Here is a 21,338-nt window from a genome sequence, read left to right on the forward strand (position 1 = left end):
GGCTGATTCTTTGGTTTTACCAGGACACAAAGGTTCCTTTGGATTAAGGTAAATCAYGAATCTGAATGTTTCTGAATAACTCCTAATCCAAAAGATGCATGTCTTTTTTCCAAAACAGTATAATGCACAAAATAGATTCAAATAATTTGCAATCAGGGTATAAGTGTATTTGCAGAGGGAAYTGGGAACATCTTCGGGAATACCTCTCCATGTGAGGTAGTACAGAGCCTGTAGCACCGGTGAGGATAAAGGYGTGGATGTGGACCTGCTGCCTGGGAATGCGCTCTCGGGAGGCTGAGATGACCATGCGTGGTGGGGGGGTTATTTCTTCCCTAGTGACTGAGGTTATGTTGCTCCCTTTACTTGCTGAGGTTTACGATCTGTACAGCTGATTAGAATCCTGGCTCCTGCTGTTAGATCAGGTAACTAGTACAGAGCTATTTTGGCCTTTTTTCCATCTCCAGAGAGATAGGAGCTTGTGCCTAACTGAAAACAAATACATACTCGGTTACAGACCTTCTAACTGCCTTGCATGTCTTTATCACCTTGGCATTTGACATTCCATTGGGGCTGTATCTTCAATCTATTGGAAATGGCAGCGGGTACATGAATTGTTAGCTTGTTCATTAAGCAACCTTTCTCTCTGTGATCAGTCTAAATTGTGCTCTCATCCATGATGCATGTATCATTTCCCAGACAGAAGTAAATATACTGGTTTAAACTTACAAAGTCCTAAACAGTCTGGGATCTACAAGAAGCAGTACAAAGCAGTACCATGAGACACTGCAACAGCAGTCAGCAGGAGYGAGAGCTAAGTTTTTGTTATGAGTCAGGAGCGCAGCCTCAGGCACCTTTCTCTGTTAGTTCCCAGGGCTTTTGCAATTTATTTTGCTTTTGAGGGTAACCACCCCATCTCATCTGTTTTTACAGTACTGTGTAAGACCCATCTTGCCTTGTGAGGCACACTGTGATGGTAAAAATGCACTTTGGGCTCTGGTTCTACTTCTGTGTAGGTTTAATTTTGCTTGTGCTGTTGATGGGTGTTATGAGCAGGGGTGTGAAGAAATGTGTCTGTTTCAATATACTTTAAAGAGTCACTAAGACGCGAAGGTTGCCCAGAGCACTAAATGGGTCGCTCCAATAGTGGTCTGTCACAGAAGAAAACTGACAGCTTGGTGGAGTTTCTTTGTTYTTCCTTTGCTGTTTTTTAAATGGGATTGGCTAACTTGATTTAGTTAATTGGCACCAAAGCTGACAACTGGCAAGAGTCTGTGGTTTAGGTGAGATGGAGTTCACCCCCCTGAAGGCTTTCTGAGCTGCTAACCACGGTTAAAAAACAAATTATTTCACCCTCGCCATTGCCTTGACCCCAGTCTGTCYGTTAGATTTAAAAGCACAGTTCCTTTGCAGGATGCAGGTATTTCAACATGCCCTCACTCAGCTGTTCTTTTCACATGTGTCTCAGTTCCACCCTTTGGGTTTTGGTTTCTGCCATTAGCCATTTCCTGAAGGCTGGGAATTAACCCATTTACCTCGGGGCAGGTAGCTGCTCGGCTGCGGGCACGGTGCAGGGGCGCTGGCAGACCAACCTCGTTGGACTACACYCGTCTCCACGGGCCTGAATCTCTGTTTGAACCAAGCAGAGGAAGAGGGAAACAGGAGACCAGGACTAGCGCGGGCGGCTGCCCCGGGGTCTCCCGCGCTCCCACCGGCGGCGGCGCGTTGTTTTCGCTCCTCGCTCAAGGGGAACGGGCCGCCGGCCGGGAGAGGAGGGCACCGGAGCCGCCGGCCGGGAGAGGAGGCCCCTCGGGGGGCTGCAGGCCGCGGCCCGGGGCCTCGGGCCTCGCTCCGGCCCCCCCGGCCCGCGGTCGTCGCCCTGGCAACGCGCTCGGCGCCGCGCCCCGCCCCATACGTAACAACGCGCTGCGCGGTGACGCGCGCGCCGCCGCGCGCGCCGATTGGACAGATTTGAATAACAGCGGGCGCGCGGGCCGGAGGGAAGTTCAAAGCGCGAGTGGTCTCGCCGGCAGCGCCCGCCTCGCGCGGGACCCCCGGCGCGCGCCATGAAGGGCCCTGAAGGCGGCGTAAGTGGCGGCTGGGGGGGGGCGCGGGGCCCGGCCCGGCCCGGCCCGGCCCGGCCCGGCGCCCCCGCGCTGACGCCTCGCTTCTTCTCCCAGTAGGGTCAAGACGCCGCGGAGGCCGGCGCCGAAGAAGCCGTCCAACCCCAGCCTGAAGGATCCGGTGGGGGTGAGTGTGGGGCCGCCGCGGGGTGGCGGCGGTGTCGGGGGTGGGGCTCGGGCCGCCGCCGCCGCCGCCACAACGGGGCTGTGTGCCCGCAGGTGTACTGCAGGGTGCGGCCGCTCAGCCGCCCGGACCAGGAGTGCTGCATCGAGGTGATCAACGAGACCACGGTGCAGATCCACCCGCCCGACGGCTACCGCGTGTCCCGCAACGGGGAGTACCGGGAGGTAATGGCCGCGCGGCGCTGCAGGCGGGGGTCTCCGCCTCTGGTGGCCTTATTTTCTGCTGGCTGCCGGTATCCTCTTGTGGTGGCGCAAGTCAGCAGCGCCTATGCGGTTGGTGCTCTTAGAAAGGTGAATTTTCGGAAAAACTATCCAGAGCAAAAATGCAGGCTTTCCTAAGGCGTCAGATAAAGCCTCCAGGTCTTAAGGCTTATTTGTGGGGAGCCGGGAAAGGACTAAAAGTATTAAAAGAAAAAACAGAGCTGACTAATATTTAGATTTAAGGATTCTGCCATGTAAGACTACTTAAAAGAAAACAAACGGCAAAACCAGTGTTAAATGAATTAAGAGTTGCTTTATCTCAAACTTCACACTGGGCAAAAATCAAAGTTCCCTTCTTTACATTTTCTGTGACAGAAAAACTTGTTGCTTATTTGGAAGCGATGAAATGTTATGAAATGAAGAAAAGCAAGTAGTAGTCACTCACAGCCAGCAGCTCATGTTGCTACTTGACCRGTATGTGTGTTTAGCCTAGCAGGTGTATTGACTAGGAAGGGAGGATTTAGGTACAGAACAAGGAGCTGGAGGGCTGAACGTAATTTGGTAGTAAAACAGTTGCGTGCAAGTTCCCAGTGCAGCAGTGTAACTCAGAAGAAGACATCTTCTTTAGGTTACTGAGAAGAAAAATAGTGAATGCCAGTTGAGATATAGAATACCTGCTTCTGATTTCAATATAGGAAATTCTTAAGGATATGTAAAGCAACTATTAAAGGCTTAAAAAAGAGCCAAAGGTTAAATAGAAGTTTGGTAACCAGACCTTTGTTGGAAAACTTAAAAGTGCAAATATTTACATGAGCAAGTGTCTTAATGAAGAGTGATCGAAACTCAAACATACGTGCATACTCAAACTCAAAAAAAGATGTTTGTATGTATGTTGAAACTTTAGGACTGGAAATTGGGACTAGTCTAGAAAAAGACACAAACTTAAGGTTGGTTAAATGCTGGAACAACTTGTCTCTTGCCATTGTGGGTATTTAATTGCTGAGTGCTGAGATAGTTGGGCTTGAGCAGAAGTTTTGGACTTGAAGCTGAAAATGGTGAGATTCTCTGGTTGCTAGGACATCAGGCTTTGTGATGATTTTGGTTATTTATTATTCATAGGACTTAAGTTCTATGAAGATGAAAAAATTGCTGTTCATTATGCAGATCTGAGCTCATTCTCAGCATACTTACACTGAAGCAACTATGTATTCTAATGTTGGTATAATCTTAAAATAGAATCTACATCTCTTTGGTAAGCTGATGAAAAACAGTTCTAAGGTATGACACATTTTGAAGCAACAGACTTCTGGGAACTTAATGTTTAGGGAAGTGTATTTTCTTTCTTCAGACACAGTATTCATTTAAAGAAGTATTTGGCACCCTAGTTGCTCAGAAGGAGCTTTTTGATGTGGTGGCTAAACCTCTTGTGGAAGACCTCATTCGTGGGAAAAATGGTAAGCAGGGACTTGGTTTTTGCCACTTTCTGTATGCGTATTGTGCATTTTTTTTCTTATTGCTGTGACTTGTGTCAAGGTTTTTTAGTTTGTCTAAGAAGAAATCATAAATACTTTTTTTTCCTTCTTCAATGAAAATATTTGTGGTTCGTCTCTTATATAGTGTTCTTGGAAGCTCTTCCTGCTTTTCCTTACTTCTAAACTTAGTCAGCTGTGTTGTGGCATGCATGTTACTTGTGTCAAGGTCTAGGTTTTTTGTATATTATTAACCAGAGAAACTCTTTTTTTTTTTTTTCTCTCTTGCAGAAGGGGATGACTTTACTACCTAAAGACTGATTTTTAAAATAAATCAATATGTCTTTCTAGGATTTGATGTCCTGGGCACAGTTTGATATCGCTATGTTGGTCCTTGAAGTATCTGGCTAATGTCAGACTCCCCAGTAACTGTCAAGATAAACCAGTCCTCTGCAACTCGGACTTGGGAAAAATTTATTCCATTTTGCCTTCTAAATGTACCCTTTGAAAACAGGATTATAAGCATTGCTAGTTGTAGTATGTATCAATGCAAATACTGGTATTGACTGATTAATAGCGGCTTTGTGAGGGGCTGGAATAATTTACTATTAACTGTTCAGAAGGAGTCGTTGGCTTTCCCAAATACTTGGGAAGACTTGAGAAAGATGATGAGTGAGATTGTAACTGAGCTTTTTAAAGACAGACAGCACCATTTCATTACCTTTCTGTCTCTCCTAGGCCTGCTTTTTACATATGGTGTAACGGGCAGTGGAAAAACACATACCATGACAGGATCTCCTGGTGATGGAGGACTTCTTCCTCGGTGCTTGGATATGATCTTCAACAGCATAGGACTGTTCCAGGCCAAGCGATTTGTGTGTAGTTTTGCACTAAATTCTTTAGTTGTTGCTTGCAGCAGCCTAAAATACTAGAAAAATTACTGTTTGAAATGTTTAAACAACAACAGAATTGGAAGCGTAGGGCAAAGGAGGCAGATGTAGTAGCTAGGAGGGACACTTTGTAAAAATAAACACTCTGGTCTGGTTATCCTTGTAATTGTTTTTAAAAGATAGTTAAAGAATGAGAAACAAAAGAAAAGCTTTCTGAGCATTGTCCTCCTCTGGCTTGATCTGATTCTGTATCTACTAATGTAGGAAACGATTTGAAACTTTCCTTGTTGTCAAACGTCTCTGGGTTTTCTGATGTCTGAAAATATTGGAAATAATGCTAAAGCCTTTTCCTTAGTAGAATGCTAACTTGGAAGCTTTTGTGAAATATTTATCCTGGAATATCTGTCCTCTGTTGAACCTAGCCAGCAGATTGAGTGTTAGGACAGGGCACAGTATTTGCTTTCTACCAGAGTTTAATCACATAACTTGTGTTTTGCTGGCCAAAGCCTTATATTCTCTATTGTTTGTCGTTATATTGGCTAAATGTTGTATATTCACTGTACACAGGTTTTTAAGCTTGATGACAAGAATGGTGTGGATGTTCAGTGTGAAGTAGATGCTCTATTAGAGCGACAGAAAAGAGACGCCATGCCTGTTCCAAAAACTCCATCTGGAAAGTAAGTAACTATTGTAGCGTGCAGAATGAATTAATGTCACTATTCTGAAATTCTGATCTTAACTGTCTCTTGACTCCTCTCTTAAAGAAGAAAAAAGTATTAGTGAAAATTTATATATAAACTTTCTTGTGGTTTGAGGAATTGTGTAATTAAGTGTAATTTAGATTAGAAGATACAGAATCAGGCAACTTAATTCTGTCTTTGTAGCTGTACCTTCCCATGAGTAAAATGTGATGATTTCACTTAGTAATGATACTGTGAGGCCAAACAAGTGAGACTGCTGAATGGAAGATGATACAAATGCAAACTATCCAGGAATTCTGCAATTATTACTGTAACTGTACAGCAGTGACAGCTGAAAATTTAATATATTTAAACCTTTAAATCAAATAAAATTTTAAAAAGCACTCTGAAAAACTGGATGTTTTGTTTGTAGTTTTTAGTGCAAGAATCATGCTATCTGTCAATAGACTTCTGAATTTTACAGTCACTATCTATAAGATGTTAGCTGGCTGTGGATACTCCACTACAATTGCTTGTTCTGTGTGTTCAACAGGCGACAAATAGATCCAGAATTTGCTGATATGATCAATGTCCAAGATCACTGCAAAGTGGAAGAAGTTGATGAAGATAATGTGTATAGTGTCTTTGTCTCTTATATTGAGATCTACAATAACTACATATATGACCTGTTAGAAGAAGCTCCCTTTGATCCCATAAAACCAAAGTAAGTTTTATGAATACCTTTGTTGATGGCTTCAGTTATACTTTTATGGGGGCTGTGATATGTCTTCAGCTGAAATCTTGGCAAGTCTGGCTCAACTCCATAATGTGAGAAGGGTGATGGTCAAGGAGTCTAGACAATAGCATTTAAGTGTGTCAGGTACTGATGGTCTTTCTGTTGCTGATTCTAAGACTTAGTACTCTCTTCATTAGTATAATGGCAGATCAATAAGTAAATATGGGATTTGTTAGATAATTTATTGTATTCCACTGAGATTCTAAGGATGTTCATGCTATTCTGCAAGTAGTATTTGTAGCAGATGATGGCAATTAGAGTAAGCAGTTTCAGAGCTGCTTTTTTTCCACCTGGAAACAAAGTGTATTGGGGAATAGCCACTTTTGGTTCTTAATTACTGTTAATGCAAGCTTGCATATTATTTCTCATGATGCTGACCATCTCTATAGAAAGAGATGAATGGTGTCTTAAGTGAAATTTTGGCTATTGTGTGGAAAGACATGTATCTGGTTGATGTCCAAAACTGGTGAATATTGAGATCTTTGGAAAAAGCACAGTCTGAAAGTTACACTTTGAATATATATTTTTAACTCTAAACCCATTAACCCTCCCCCCCCCCGCCGTACATATGTATTGGCATACATCCTAGTTAAAGAGTTGGCCAATTTGTAAAGATTAACTAGAGCAAAACAACTCATTGCACATTGCACTCAGGCATCAAGCGCTAGCTCTAGGGTACTGCTTTGAAACGAGTTTGAATGTGTATGTAAGCTTTGTAAGCTTTTTAAGGAAGGATTAAAGTATTTGGTTTAGTATCTTGCTCATCACCCCCAAGTCAGCCTAGGAAGGATCTTAAAGTATTTCCCTTTATGGAAACTGCAGTGTATTAAATATAAAATCATTTTTGACAAAAGCTGAATGATTTAATATTTTTTTAACCCTGTTTTTTTGGTAGGTGGAACAATTGCAACACTCCTGTGCGAAACRGTGACTTTATGTATGTGCATAAGCATATTATTCACCATATAGAAAAGTGAAATTTCTTTGTAGTAGAAGCAGAAAATGAACTCAGACTGACTCCCTACCTTTTCTTGCTTTACTAGCAAATGCAGAATACTTCTGAAGCAATCTTGCTTCTGTATGAGCATATGCATGTAGAAAAAAAAATAATAGCTGCCATCTAAACTTGTGATTTCCAGTAAGAATTGCAATTAAATGTAGCTTCTAAATTAAAGCAGTAGCTGAAGTGTAACTAATCCTGGCTGAGTGTGTGTCCATGTATTTGTACTTCTTCCATCTACTGTATGGATAATTGACACGTTCAGTCTTAACTTTATATTTAAACAAACAAATTTGCATGACATAAAATGTACAGTCGTATATAAAACTCCCTTCAGTTTTGGGTTTTTTCTTTTGTCTTCCTCCTTAAGACCTCCACAATCTAAAATACTGCGTGAGGACCAGAATCACAACATGTATGTCACAGGATGCACCGAAGTAGAGGTGAAATCTACAGAAGAAGCTTTTGAAGTGTTTTGGAGAGGTAAATTATATTAAAATATAACTTTTAAAATTCAATATAGACATGTAATCTTTCTCGCTCTCATGGTGGAAACAGAATTCACTTTGTTAAGTGACAAGTTTGTTAAATAAAACACAGCTACTTTTTTGTTTTTTGCTTTAAACAGGTCAAAAGAAAAGGCGTATTGCAAATACTCAGCTGAATAGAGAATCTAGTCGCTCTCACAGTGTTTTTATAATAAAATTGGCTCAGGCACCCCTGGATGCAGATGGTGATAATGTGCTACAGGTGAATTCATGAGCAGACTATTAAAGAACTCTGTGTGTGTTGGAAGAAGTAGAGAACCTTGCAGCATGATCTACCTAAATAGTGAACTTGTCTTGAACATATGCACCTGCTAGTTAGCAATTTCATTGTGAAGCAAATCAGACTTTTTAAATTTCTGAGATCTCTGTCAGAATGAATCTCCTCTCTATAATAAAAGTAGAGCATTAAAATGGGGAATAAAACTGCTCGTTCCTTTATTTTATTATTATTTACCTCTGTTCCTCTTAAGCTAAAACTGTTAAGAGTATAAAACCGAGAGGCTTTGAATGAGTGCACTTGCTGCATCTATCTTGTGGTCCAAACCAGAACATATTTGGAAAAAAATATATACTAGAAAGCTGGTGGTGGACACTTTCTTGCATTAAGGATTATAATAACTCTCTCAGACTCTTCCTAAAGTTGCAACATGGGATCTTTTAAGTTTGTATGCTGGCTCTGGATTTTGAGGGTGTCCCCCCCTTTAACCCCACACTTAGACAGGAGGCAACACAGTGCTAATCACTAGCCTAACATAATTTTCTTTCCTGTAATAGGAGAAAGAACAGATCACTTTAAGCCAGCTGTCTTTGGTTGATCTAGCTGGAAGTGAAAGAACTAACAGAACAAAAGCTGAAGGGAACAGGTTGCGTGAAGCAGGTATGCACCATATTTAGACAGCTCATTTGTTGTATATATGCTCATATTCAAGTACTAGTCTGCATCCTAGCAAAAAGGAGGGAAAAAAGGGGGGAGGGGAGTGTACTGTTCTGATGTCCAGTTATCTGATCTGATGGTCTTAAATCCTCAAGTTTAGAAATTAGAAGTTTTCTTTTGTAGTACTAAATTCATGGATACTTCAGACTAATTAGAGCAGTTATCTGTAATACATCTTACTTAAGAGTCCAGGCAGTTTATTTAGTAGTTTACTTAAGAATAATTTGGGAACATGATCTAAATGGCTGCTTAAGGAGCATTTTTTTTATTTATTTTTATTTTTAGGTAATATTAATCAATCACTAATGACATTAAGAACATGTATTGAAGTTCTACGGGAAAACCAGATGTATGGAACAAATAAGGTACGCAACTGATCATCTAATTATCTTTTGATGAAGATCTGGTTTAATGAAAGCTTACTAGATCTTTGYTTGTTCTAAGATGGTTCCATACAGAGATTCCAAACTGACTCATCTTTTCAAGAACTATTTTGATGGTGAAGGAAAAGTGCGTATGATTGTGTGTGTTAATCCCAAAGCTGAAGACTACGAGGAAAGCTTGGTAACTTGTAGATCTTCCCTCTCTTCTCCTCTTTCCCTCGTTCATGTTTATCATCAAATTACTGCACTTGTTTAGCAGGGTATAGGAATGGTAATCTTTGCTTGGACTCCTCATGTAATCAAATATGCTACCATTAGGTAGATGTGCCCTTTAAGTCTCATTTTTCTTAAAAATTACAACTACATTGCACGTAAATTAGGAGAAGTCATCTTATTTACAAAAGTCCAAACCCACAGCAATGTGCAAGTGCTTAATTCCCACTGTGGAAGTACCTGCAAGAACTTCAGTCGGGTGTTTGCACAGTCAGTTCCCTGGCTCTTTTAGGGTGGAGGTTGGGGGTGGGGAGAATGTTACTAGAAAGATTTTTCAGATGCTCCACTTTAAAATTGCAACCTGTGTTGCTGGGAGCTACTTGATACTACAGCTTGATAATGTCTCCTCTAAAGCTCTTATTGGCCTAAAATATTACTTCCCAATTCATTTTGGACTTGCTCGATTTAGATTCATTGTTAAGCTTGCTTTTGTTCTTTTGTAGCAAGTGATGCGATTTGCAGAAATGACACAGGAAGTTGAAGTTGCAAGACCTGTTGATAAACCACTCTGTGGCTTAACACCAGGGCGACGCTTTAGGAATCAGGCCTTTAGAGAAGAACTTTCACGGAAATTGGAGATGCGAGGTGGCCCAATAAATGGAGGTAAATGCTAAAATGCTAGGTGATTACAGCACAGGCTTTTCTGTTTGTTGCAGATGAATGCTATTTAAAAAAACAAAGACCTTAAAAGTCCTTAAAGATCCAGACATTAAAAGTGCAAAAGAAACTTCATTTATGCATTAGTCATGAGCTTATTCTGTATTATATATGTTTGAGTTGCTCTTTTTATACTGCAGTAATACTTTTACAGTAACTGGGCTTATACTACAGCATCAGAGTAATTCTTTGTAACTGGTGATGAGCTGAATTCATGGTTCTGTTACTGCAGCTCCTGAAAGGAAATTGTTATACTGATGCTGATACTTTGATGTTTTTGTATGCTTAAGGCTTACTGTAGAAAGCAGGAGTTGCCTGGAGGTATTCTAAAGTAATGAATCAAAAATGTCACATTTAATCTTTCTTCAATACTGTCAACTCTTCTGAAAACTTCTAGTTCTTAGTAATTATTCTGTCTACTCCATAATATTATGGAATGAATGATCTATGGCTATGCATTGTCAAATGGAATTTTTCCAATCTGTAGATTGTTGACAGACTTTCTTGGCTTTAAATCTTACAGAAACAGAAGAGCAATCTGTTTCAGAAATGCTTTTGCAGAGCTTTCCTCCATTGCCTTCCTGTGAACTATTGGATGTTAATGATGATCAAACACTTCCAAAGCTTATTGAAGTCCTGGAAAAACGCCATAAGCTACGACAAATGTTGTCAGAGGAATTTGCCAAGAATGGTAAGAATTTGAACATCAGTGTTGAACTGGACTTTTGTCTCACTACTCTTCAGGGACGTCCTCTGTACCAACACAGAGTAAATACCTTGTCTCAATTGATAGTTTAGAAATTCTTTGCTTGGAGGAATGAAATAGCTGGTAGCATTAAACTGGTGGGAGTGGAAGAACTGTCCTCTATCTGGAGGATAGAGTGAGAGGATTAAAATATGTTGATTCTCTTGCAGTGCTTGCATTTAAAACTATGCTGCAAGAATTTGATTCCAGCGTTGTATCGAAGGAAAACTATATTCAAGGAAAACTGTCTGAAAAAGAGAAAATAATAGCAGGACAGAAAATGGAGTTAGAACGCCTGGAGAAGAAAACTAAAACTCTGGAATATAAGGTATAGAGTATTTTCTGGGGAAAACTTCAACTGAAAGTTTTTAGCTTTTTGGCTTTTTTATTAGGTGAGGCACATCTCAATACTTTGTGCAACTTAAAGTTGCAAAATATCCAAAACTTTCTGGAATTTGTGTGTGTGTGTGCATGTGTGTATATATGAACTGCTAATGTATTCTTGCTCTTGTTAACTTAATGAAATATGACTAGCAGTCTTGAGCTTAGATGGTTGTTCTTGTAAGACGCATAGCCAAGTACTTCTCTTCTTCCTCTAGATTGAGATTTTGGAGAAAACTGCTACAATTTATGAGGAAGACAAACGTAATCTCCAGCAAGAACTAGAAAGCAAGAGTCAGAAATTGCAGCGTCAAGCTTCTGACAAGCGTAGACTGGAGGCAAGGTTACAAGGCATGGTGGCGGAAACGACCATGAAATGGGAAAAGGAGTGTGTAAGTATGCTGCTGTATCTATTAGCATTACTCCCTTATGCCTTTCTATGTTGTGTGTATGATGGATTGTGGTTTTGGTTGTGGATTTTTTTTTTCTTTACAGTTAAAGTAGTATTAAGACTAAAGATGTTTGGCTTTAAATATGGAGTTTAAAAATTTTCAGCTTAATCTCTTTTAAGTACGATCTGTTTGGATATACTTCTCAAGAACTTCTGATGCAGCTACAACAGCGGTCAAGCAATTCCTCATTTCAGTCCAATATCTAGAATTTGTTTTCTGAATTTCTGGCTCTCTGATTTCAGGAGTGATTCTTGCGTTGTTCTGTCAGCTGCCAACAGGAGCCTGCTATTGGTTTCTTTCTCATTGCATACGCTCTTGCTCAACTCTGCTTGACATGCAATAAGGAAAGGAAATATGAGGGATTAATACTGCAAGTTCATGCTTCAGGACCATTGATAGAACTGTTGTTAAACACACTCCCATTTGCCTTAATTCAAAAGGCAAATTATTTATGGCATTAAATATGGTATTGTTCTGGAATTTGGCAAGTCTATTTTTTACTTGATTTGCCATTATTTTCAATACCTTATGTCTTAACAGGGAAAACTTTCATTCARTCTGGAACATATGATTGTCTTTTAATTTACAGTACAATTACTTGCTTGTGCTTTTGTGTAGCGTACTTTGCACTTTCTCACTTGTCTTTCCAGGAACGTCGTGTAGCAGCAAAGCAGCTGGAAATGCAGAACAAACTTTGGGTCAAAGATGAAAAACTGAAGCAACTAAAGGCCATTGTTACTGAACCAAAGAATGAGAAACCTGAGAGGCCTTCACGGGAGAGAGACAGAGAGAAGCCTGTTCAGAGATCAGTGTCTCCTTCACCAGTACCTGTAAGTTGCCCATGAAACACTTGACATGGAAACAAGTATTTTTGTAAGAATGAACTAAAATGCAGGTCACTTGTCTTAGTGCCCAGAAAAGGTCCTCAAGCACAGAATTTCAATGACTAACCTCYGAGTTCTTTTTCTCCAATTGTATTTATCAGTTTTCTTTATTCGTGCTGCTATCTTCTAGTGCTCCTAGTATTGGAAGAATACCTGATTCTTAATGCTGTCACTGAAACACACTAACTGTCCAAAACCATAAGCTGAATATCTGAATTGAATACAATGTGCAGTGTGATAGCATTTTATTGGCTTGAATTGACAGTTCTGCATGTTCACTAACTTCTTTCCTATTTTCTCTAGACTTCTAGTAATTGCATTACTCAGGTCCCTAACAGCCAGCGACTTGTGAGCAACCCACAGGTGCACAGACGTTCTAATTCTTGTAGCAGCATTTCTGTGGCATCCTGTATTACGGAATGGGAGCAGAAAATCCCTTCACACAAGCATACCAGTGGCACTTCTAATGCAAGGAGTAGACTACAAGAACCAGAACAAAGTAGAAACTATAATGCTTCAGAGAGAAGGCGAGGGATGTGCTGGACTGGAGTCATTGAGGTTCCCAGGCGTAGAGATGAGCTAGAAATAGAAGAGGACCAGTGCTGCAGGGTTAGTGCTGCTCCTGTCAAAAACTAAATGTAGTGTTGCTTAGTCTGTCTCAGAAGCTGATTTTAACTGCTATTTTACATAGAGCACACCTAAAACAGATCAGAGCTCATTCCATAATGTATTTTTCATAGGACAGTACTATTTCCAAGCTGAGTTTCATTATTTATTCTATTTGACTTCTTAATTTGACAATTGAAAATTCTTTAAAAACTGTATACCTGTCTCCTGCTTGCATGTAGATAGCTCTTGTAAGGAATTCTGAACTAGCTAGACCTTTTCTCTGGCTATGAATCTCCTTGTTTTTCAATTTGTCTGTCTCCTCAGATCTATCTTGCAGTCTGCAATTTACCATAGTCTGTTTGGGCAGCTTAAAAGGTGGTCTTATGAGCCATTTGTGCAAATGTTTATTGGAAATAGTGCTTGGACAAGCATCTTACTTGTGTGAATGTTAAGTTTGCTCTTAGAGTATTCCTCCCAAATTTTCATGTGTATGTTAAAGCGGGGGGACTTTGTTTACGGTTGGGACACTTCTCCTCCTCCTCTTCCTTCCTCCATTAAATTGATGCATGCAGATGTTTGTATCCATGAAGCTTGTCTGTGTCACATTATAGCTCTGTCATAGTGGCTCAGGAAAATCTAAATAATTGTACAAAAGAAACTAAATCAGTCTTGTCAAGAGAGCTTCTCAAGAGGAGAAAAGTTTTCTCATGGTATGATTCATTTTTAGTAATATTTCCAAAATTCCTAATTGCTAGCCCTTTGAAGTAGGGATGTGCTTTCAAGCTAGTGCTATTCTAATTAACTAACACATAAGCCACTCTTAGCAAAGAAAGATGTGGTGTCTCTTACAGTAAAATGTAACCAGTAGTAGCATGCCCTTAGGGCATAACTTCTAAGGCAGCTTGGCAAAGCTGTTGTCAAAAAGCATCAACAGAAACCAATACTTGCTCACTAAAAGGGGGTGCAGGGGGAAGTATTGAGGAAATCTTTCTTTAATGGAAAACTTTTGCTGAAAGCAGTGTGTCTCTATTGTGGGGTCTCTTTTATTTAGAGATGCTTTAGACTTGTAAGGGGTATGTCTATTACCAAAAATCATAATTGCTCCTCACCTAAAAATACAGTAGATAGATTTGGACTTACAGATTTGAATTACGTAACTTCACTATGATTCAGAGGTCTGTAAAATTAATGTGTAAATGGAATGGAGAGAGCCTGCAAATATTCTTTCTAAAGCTCAATAATGCTTCAAGGACCTTTCAATGGCCTTACTAGTACTGCTTGTTTATGGACAAAAAGGCCACAAGTCTCAAGCAAGGGGGTAGAACTGATCCTTGGTTTAACAGTATTTCAGTACTTTCCAAAGATCTGTAAGGGATCCATTTTTCAAGCAAGTTATTCCTGGTTATGGGTCTTCTATTTTTGCTAAGCATCTGACAGCAATATTTATTAACACAATAAAAATAAATGAACTTCAGTCACTCCTATGGATTCTCAACAGCTGAATTGAGAAGCAGTAGCACTAGCACAGGAGATACTCCCTCTAGCTCTGCTCCTTTTACTGAAAAGTACTATGAGGCCTCGCATCATCCTTTAAAGATGTTTAAAAATCCATACTTACTCTGCTTCCTTTACTACCACAAAAACTACTTACTTGGAAACATTTCAAAATCTGTCTTTTCAGGTGGGTTAATACATCTATAGGAATTGATCCTGATTTGGAAATTTGGAGGAGCACTTCAAAAGATACAGATGTCCTCCCTGAGAAAACTTTACTGCATATGGAATGCAACTGATTAAATAATGCTTAACTAAAATTGACAAACAATAGAAACTGGCACAGAAAAAAATCCATTAATAATCTTAAGCAAGGTGCTCAATAGTGGTGCCTTTCAAGGATGGATTCTGAAAGTACTTTATTCATAAATCTTTGATCTTCATACAGATATGTTTTAACCAGACCTGAAAAGCTCACTTTTGCTAATGATACCCTTTGAGAAATTTACCGTGTGCTGATTTCTTCTGATTCTCTTCTACTTTGATCAGAATGCACCTCCAGTTCGTCTCAGACACAGACGGTCACGCTCAGCTGGGGAGAGATGGGTAGATCATAAGCCACCTTCTAATCTGCCCACTGAAACAGTCATGCAGCCGCATGTCCCTCATGCCATCACAGTAGCGGCTGCAAGTGAAAAAGCACTAGCTAAGTGTGACAAATATATGCTGACGCACCAGGAGCTAGCCTCTGATGGGGAGATTGAAACAAAACTAATTAAGGTAAAGAAAACACCCTCACGGTAAATGTGTCAACTCCTGTTTCTGACAATGTATTTGTGCTACAGTCTTACCGGCTTGCAAAAAGGTACATTTGACTAAATGTGCCTAGAGGTTTGATTTGGAAATTTTGCAAAGTTGATTTTGAGCTTTGAAGTCTGAAATTGCTTTCAAGATAAATAAGCTTGGAATAACTTATAGAAAGTAGTGACAATGTTCAAGAAAAGCATTTAAGTATTGTGTGCCCCCCTCACCCCCCTCTCCAGTGCAGCCCAAATGGGCTTGGGCTTCTGTTTGCAGCTGATGTTTTTATGGAATCAGTCTTACTGGAGTGATACTTGATTTCTGCAGCAGCATGCATAGGTTTGCTGCAGTGATGGATATCCGAATGTTCCAGAACACAATTTCCAGTATTAAACTGACAAGCAAATTGTTGCAATAACCTAGGCTTTGAACACTTGAAATGTTTGTGTCTCAAAATACTGACTATAATTACTTAAGGCAAATTGGGAGCTCTTGGTTTCTGGAACTTGGGTTCACTTGTTGTGTAGTTATGGGCCTTCTGGTATTTTCTTTAGACTTTGAAAAAGCGAACAACCCTCACTAAGCTAACCTTAGAGGTCTCAGCTATGTTTCCAGAAGTGAAGCTTCTAGATGACCATATGCTTGTTCATGCCGTGGAATGGAAGTTTTACTGAGCCAATGATATTGTTTGTGTCTGTGTTATACTTAGGCATTGCTATTGTGCAGAAATTTGTCAAAATAGTGACTGCTCCCTGGGTATTTTGCATGATTGTCACAGTAGGTGGTGATCCATCTTTATTTCCCTGTGTGTAATCAAGGAGGCTGAGGGAAAATGTATTCAGGCACATATCTTTGCTGGTTACTAAACTGCAAAGAAGGCTGTAAGCACTTAAGTTTTCATGTGAAAACTTGTGCTGGTAGCAATCATACTGACCTAATGACTGCAACTTGGTAACCGATTTTCGGCTTCCAGGGTGATGTTTTCAAAACCAGAGGCGGTGGACAGGCTGTCCAGTTCACAGAGATAGAGACTCTAAAGCAAGAATCTCCAACTGGGTGAGTTGTGTTCTTAATTTTAGATTCTGACAGGGACTCCTGTTTTTCCAGTAGTACATGTGTAACTAATTTTGGTTCAAGTGATTGAACAGAAAGTTTTTGTACCTGAATTGAAATTGTATAGAAGTAACTTGGGGGAAGCTTCTTATAGATGTTGGAGTTGCTGGTAAGGCTGCTCTGCTACTAGGAACAAAGCTCTTTTATATTGTCTAAAGAATTACTTTAAATGTATTTGGTTGTATTCAAGAATCTGTCAAAGTACATGGCATTCCTGTAACACTTTTCTCCCTCCTCCCTTTTCAGTCGAAAGCGAAGATCATCACCTTCTAATCCTAACCCACCAGAAGATGCTGCAGACTCTGAATGGACTGATGTAGAAACTAGAGTAAGCTACAAAGGGGGGGGGGGGAACATCTCATGCTTGATTGGGATGAAAATGTGGAGTAAGGCTGGCAGGGTTTTGGGGTGCTAGAGACTGACTTTGTGTTTTCTCAGTGTTCTGTGGCAGTGGAGATGAGGGCAGGATCTACTCTTGGACCTGGATATCAGCATCATGCTCAGCCCAAGTAAGTGCATCTCTCATCTGTAGCTGGGCTGTTAGGTTCTTGTTCTAATATTTCAGGATGGAGCCTGATGACACGAAATGAGATGTTTTTGTTTTTTTCTCCACTTGACTACAATGCCTTTACAGCTTTAGGTTTGTGGTGCATAACCCTTTAAACAATTCCATCCCAGAGTGTTAGTGCTGGAAATGAGCTGATGATACATTTGTAGGAGATTTTTTGCCCAGAAGACATGTTAATAGTTCTACTTAAATTCTTACCTGCATTGCAGTGAGCAGAATGTCAAGCTGCTTACCCTTTAAAAGCAATTCAGAGTGGACTAAATGGACTGTAAAAAGTGGGCTGGAGCCATGGCATGCCTGGCATATTAAAAGTGGAATAGTTAGGGATGGTAAAAGTAGTAGGTAAAACTGCTGAACTGCTAAAACTGATGAACTGCATTCCGCTCCTTCCCCTCCCCTAGCCTTTATCAGATGCTGATATAGTAGGAAATATTCTTTTTTTATACATATATACCTTTAGATTAAATAAGGTCTCAAATACCCTTATTTACGATATTGGGATGGAAACTGAGGCAACTGTGGATAATGCCTAATGGTAAATTTGAATGTGGCTAATATTCTAACTGCTAGCAGCTGTGCAATTGCCAAAGGCCTTTGTTAAGGAAGCATTGGCTCTCATCATGTTTGGAAAAACCTTCCTTTTGTTCAAATATTCAGCAACCTGAATTCTCAGGTCTGTCTTATCATTCTTTATCTTGATGGGATGAGAATGTTGGTTGCACCCATAGATTTAAACGTATCAAATCAGAAGTCACAGTTCCTAGAAGGATATCAAAATGACCTTGCAGTTTGTAAAGTCAGTGCCCAACATTTGAGCCCTGTGTCTGACGAAACACTTTGCTGACAAATATTTCAGATAAGATAGCTTTGGTAACTTAAGTGTTGGAGAACAGAATTCAATATCCAGATTTGGCCTCTTGCAGATAGGTGCTGGCAGTGCTCTGGAAGTGACCTATTCAACTCAGGGAAGAAAATTTGCAGTTTTACAAGACGTGTTTACAGGCAGGAGAGGGCTGGAGAGGTAAAGAGACTTCTATGAAGCCAAAATCAATCTCACTGATTGCATTTGGCATCCAAATAGTGAAACTAATAGTTTCTACCATACTTTTGTACCATAGCTATTGTCTTTGATCTCATGTAGACAGCTGTAGTGGAAAGGTATTTCAAGGGGTATTTGAAATGGATAACCCCTGCTTCACACTGTCGCAAACGTGTGTTTGTCATCAACTTAGCATACACTTTATTATATCTCTCACTAGAACCTGGGACCTGCTTATGGCTGCTACTGTTACTTGGCAGCTTTGCTACAGCCTTGTAATACAGTACAAAATCTTTTACTTTTTGTGTTGAAGTGGAGCTTGTATTTATTCAAGCTTATTAAATAATTGAAATAAAACTTTGGTTTTAGTTCATAGCTTTTTTTCTTTCTTTTTTTTTTTTTAAGGCAAAACCCAACTGTTTCTTGATGAATAACCTCTAGTTTGCTGATGTCAATACTTTTCTAGCTTAGGAAGTATGTGAAACTTTGCATACATCAGAATAGATTTTTTTTTTTTTTAAGAAAAAAAAGCTATTGACTGGTGTTATGGAAAATTGCTGCTGTATAAAAACTGAAAGCAGTTTGTGACTACTCTTCTTGTTTTTTCTCCTTTTAGGCGAAGAAAACCATGAGCTTAATGTAATACTGCATTGGAATCCTGTTGATCGTATCAAAGGGATGTAACCTACTGCCAGTAATAACTTGATAAAGTAACTGCTTTGTTATCACTACAGGCTTGTATTCTTATAATGACTATACTAGGCAGTGGTTAAATGGGAGACGGTTCTTGCAAACCCAAAAAAGTRTGTGTGTGTGTAGTTTCAATAGACTTGGGGAGGTTCTGCCACTGTGTGCTTTGGACTTCTGAAGAGCACCTTCTGTCTTATAGGTATGAATCCCTTGTTATTAAGTTGTATCTCTATAGGCTGATAATACAAGGCTTCTGCTTTGTGTATTTTTCAGCTTTTTCTTTTTAAAGTGCGAAATATTTCTATTCTGGTCGCAAACCCTTCTTTTTCAGGTCTTTTGTTTTGAAAAGTCATAAATGCTGCTATTTATTTAGTTGCAGTAATGCACTTTAGGAATGTTTCTGTGCCATTTCAAATTTTATTATAACTAGCAACTGCTCAGTAATATGAATTATTTTGGAAGAATTGCCTAGTCATGACTGTTGAACTGACAGTGTTATTTAACATGCAAATCAGCTTGTGAAAACAATTTCAATTTTCATATGTTCATAGTAACAAAGCAAGAATACAGAGATGATAAGTAATGGTGACTTGACATCATACCTACTTCATTTTGTAGGAGAAATAAATGTTATAAATGTTTTACATCTGTAGATATGGGGTAAGAGGGTAATATGCTCACAAATATGGTGAGAACTTTAAAGTGTGGCTCTGCAAACATGTTAAAATAAATACTTTTATTCAATGGCTCTTACCAAGTATGTACTTGTTACTTAGTTTCTGTAGCTTAGCCTACTCTTCATGTAAGCATCTCAGCATCTTGTGCTATATAGCAGAGCCTTGAGTAGATTTGCAATTTTAAAATGCAGCTTTTGGAATACTTCTGAAATCTCAGAAAACCTGCTTGGATCCCCAGATATAAAATGCTTTGGCAAGCTTATCTTCAAGACTGCAAATTGCTTTTGAGGGCAATCAGTTTCATTTTGAGTGACTGGCTTATTAAGAGATATGAAGTACTGAGCTTTTCCAGAAAAACAGCTTTTGTTATTACAAGTAGTTTGAAAAGCACTTGTTTTAAAGCCATTTTTTCCCCCTCTCCTTTTAAGGAAAAGTGACTAATATGAATACCTGTTTGTAGTTGCTCATTTCTTTTCACGTGGTCCAGGAAAAGGCTTATATTTGAAGGAAACATCTCCTATTCTGTGGGCCAAAGATTCCTGTGTGGAAGAGTGGTTAGTACCAGTAGTGGTTAGAGCTAATGCTGTTCTCTATGGTAATATTAACAGTCAGGTGACTGAGGCCAGGCACGATCATAATCCCTCTGAGAAAGCACACGACAAAGCTTTATTCTACTACCTAGTGTCTGGAGCAGGCAGTGCTGCTTAATGCTTTTAGAGGCCTGGTCTTGGAAACAAAACCTGCCACATCTGGATTAGCTGCTGCTTTCTCCTCTAATTCTGTCCTCAGTCCTTGGAGAACTACGTGGTTGGAGAACTCATAGAAGTCTGAGTTGTGGAGCTACTTACAGGCCTCGCAAGGAGCAAACTGTCGTCTCTACCGTGTCATCTTGCAGAGTAGAGGCAAACCTCAGAGTTAAACCAGTACAGCAGCTTCCTGAGACCTGAAACACCTTCCAAAGGCTTGTAATTATTCTTCCTGTTTGGTAGATGCTTATTTTGAATGCTTTGCATTAATTTTAAAGCAGTGCATTTAAACTTTGACTATAGGAAGAGAAAGATATAATGCTACTACTTCTGCTATGAGTTCCCAAAAATCAAGAGAGTCTGGCTGTGTATCCTCTTCAATAYTGAACTGTAGAAAAGCAAACTCTAGTGTAATATGTAAATCTGTGCCCATCAGTGTTGCAGAGTTTTCTCATGAAGTTGTCACTGCTTGGCTTACATGGAGTTAATACCGACAGATTCCAAGTCTATTTTTCACTTGAGCAGGCTAGACCTGCAGGTGATACTTATTCTAATCCTAGTTCAAAGAGTTGCAAGCAGAAATAGCTCCTTGTGGCAAGCATGCACTTCTTAAATGTATGTTCAAGATGCTGGTTAAAGTATGGTTTTACTTATGTTTAGTACACAGCTAATTAGTTAATGCAGTGTATTGGAATGCAGCACTTAGTCATGAATTGCAAACTTTGGCAGGTTGCTGGCAAAAGTAATTGTCAGGTTGCTGCTTTCCTGCTTGTATTTCTGACTGAAGAAAGACGCGTGCTGATATTAGTTTCTCTGTGCACTACTGATATTCTTAGTGGATAAAAAGGGTAGATATTGAGGGTAAGGCCAAAAAGGGGTGTTGGAGGGGAGAAACGTGTTTGTGTAGATGAAGTTTCTGGGGACTTTAGCTGAACAGGCAAACTGCATGTTTTATCAGTAYCACAGCTGTGGGAAGTAACATTATGGTAACTATGTTAAGCTAAT

At 39.8% G+C, this 21,338-nt stretch overlaps 1 protein-coding gene across 1 annotated transcript; it reads left to right on the plus strand.

The window, feature by feature from the left end:
• Positions 1 to 347: 347 nt before the first annotated feature.
• Positions 348 to 19,663, plus strand: KIF23 (kinesin family member 23). The gene is made up of 24 exons (XM_085301579.1): positions 348 to 382; positions 2,181 to 2,247; positions 2,340 to 2,468; positions 3,853 to 3,958; positions 4,712 to 4,848; positions 5,431 to 5,540; positions 6,097 to 6,267; positions 7,235 to 7,276; positions 7,710 to 7,822; positions 7,968 to 8,089; positions 8,662 to 8,764; positions 9,107 to 9,186; positions 9,266 to 9,385; positions 9,921 to 10,080; positions 10,658 to 10,825; positions 11,050 to 11,207; positions 11,479 to 11,652; positions 12,363 to 12,542; positions 12,900 to 13,205; positions 15,249 to 15,479; positions 16,474 to 16,556; positions 16,860 to 16,941; positions 17,052 to 17,122; positions 18,837 to 19,663. The coding sequence occupies exons 1-24, from the start codon at positions 348 to 350 to the stop codon at positions 18,850 to 18,852; spliced, it is 2,964 nt and encodes a 987-aa protein (XP_085157705.1). The 3' UTR covers positions 18,853 to 19,663.
• The last annotated feature ends 1,675 nt before the right edge of the window (positions 19,664 to 21,338 follow it).

Source organism: Rhea americana, unplaced genomic scaffold (genome assembly GCF_003343005.1).
Source record: "Rhea americana isolate MKP2758 unplaced genomic scaffold, rheAme1 scaffold_178, whole genome shotgun sequence".
Classification (NCBI taxonomy): Eukaryota; Metazoa; Chordata; class Aves; order Rheiformes; family Rheidae; genus Rhea; species Rhea americana.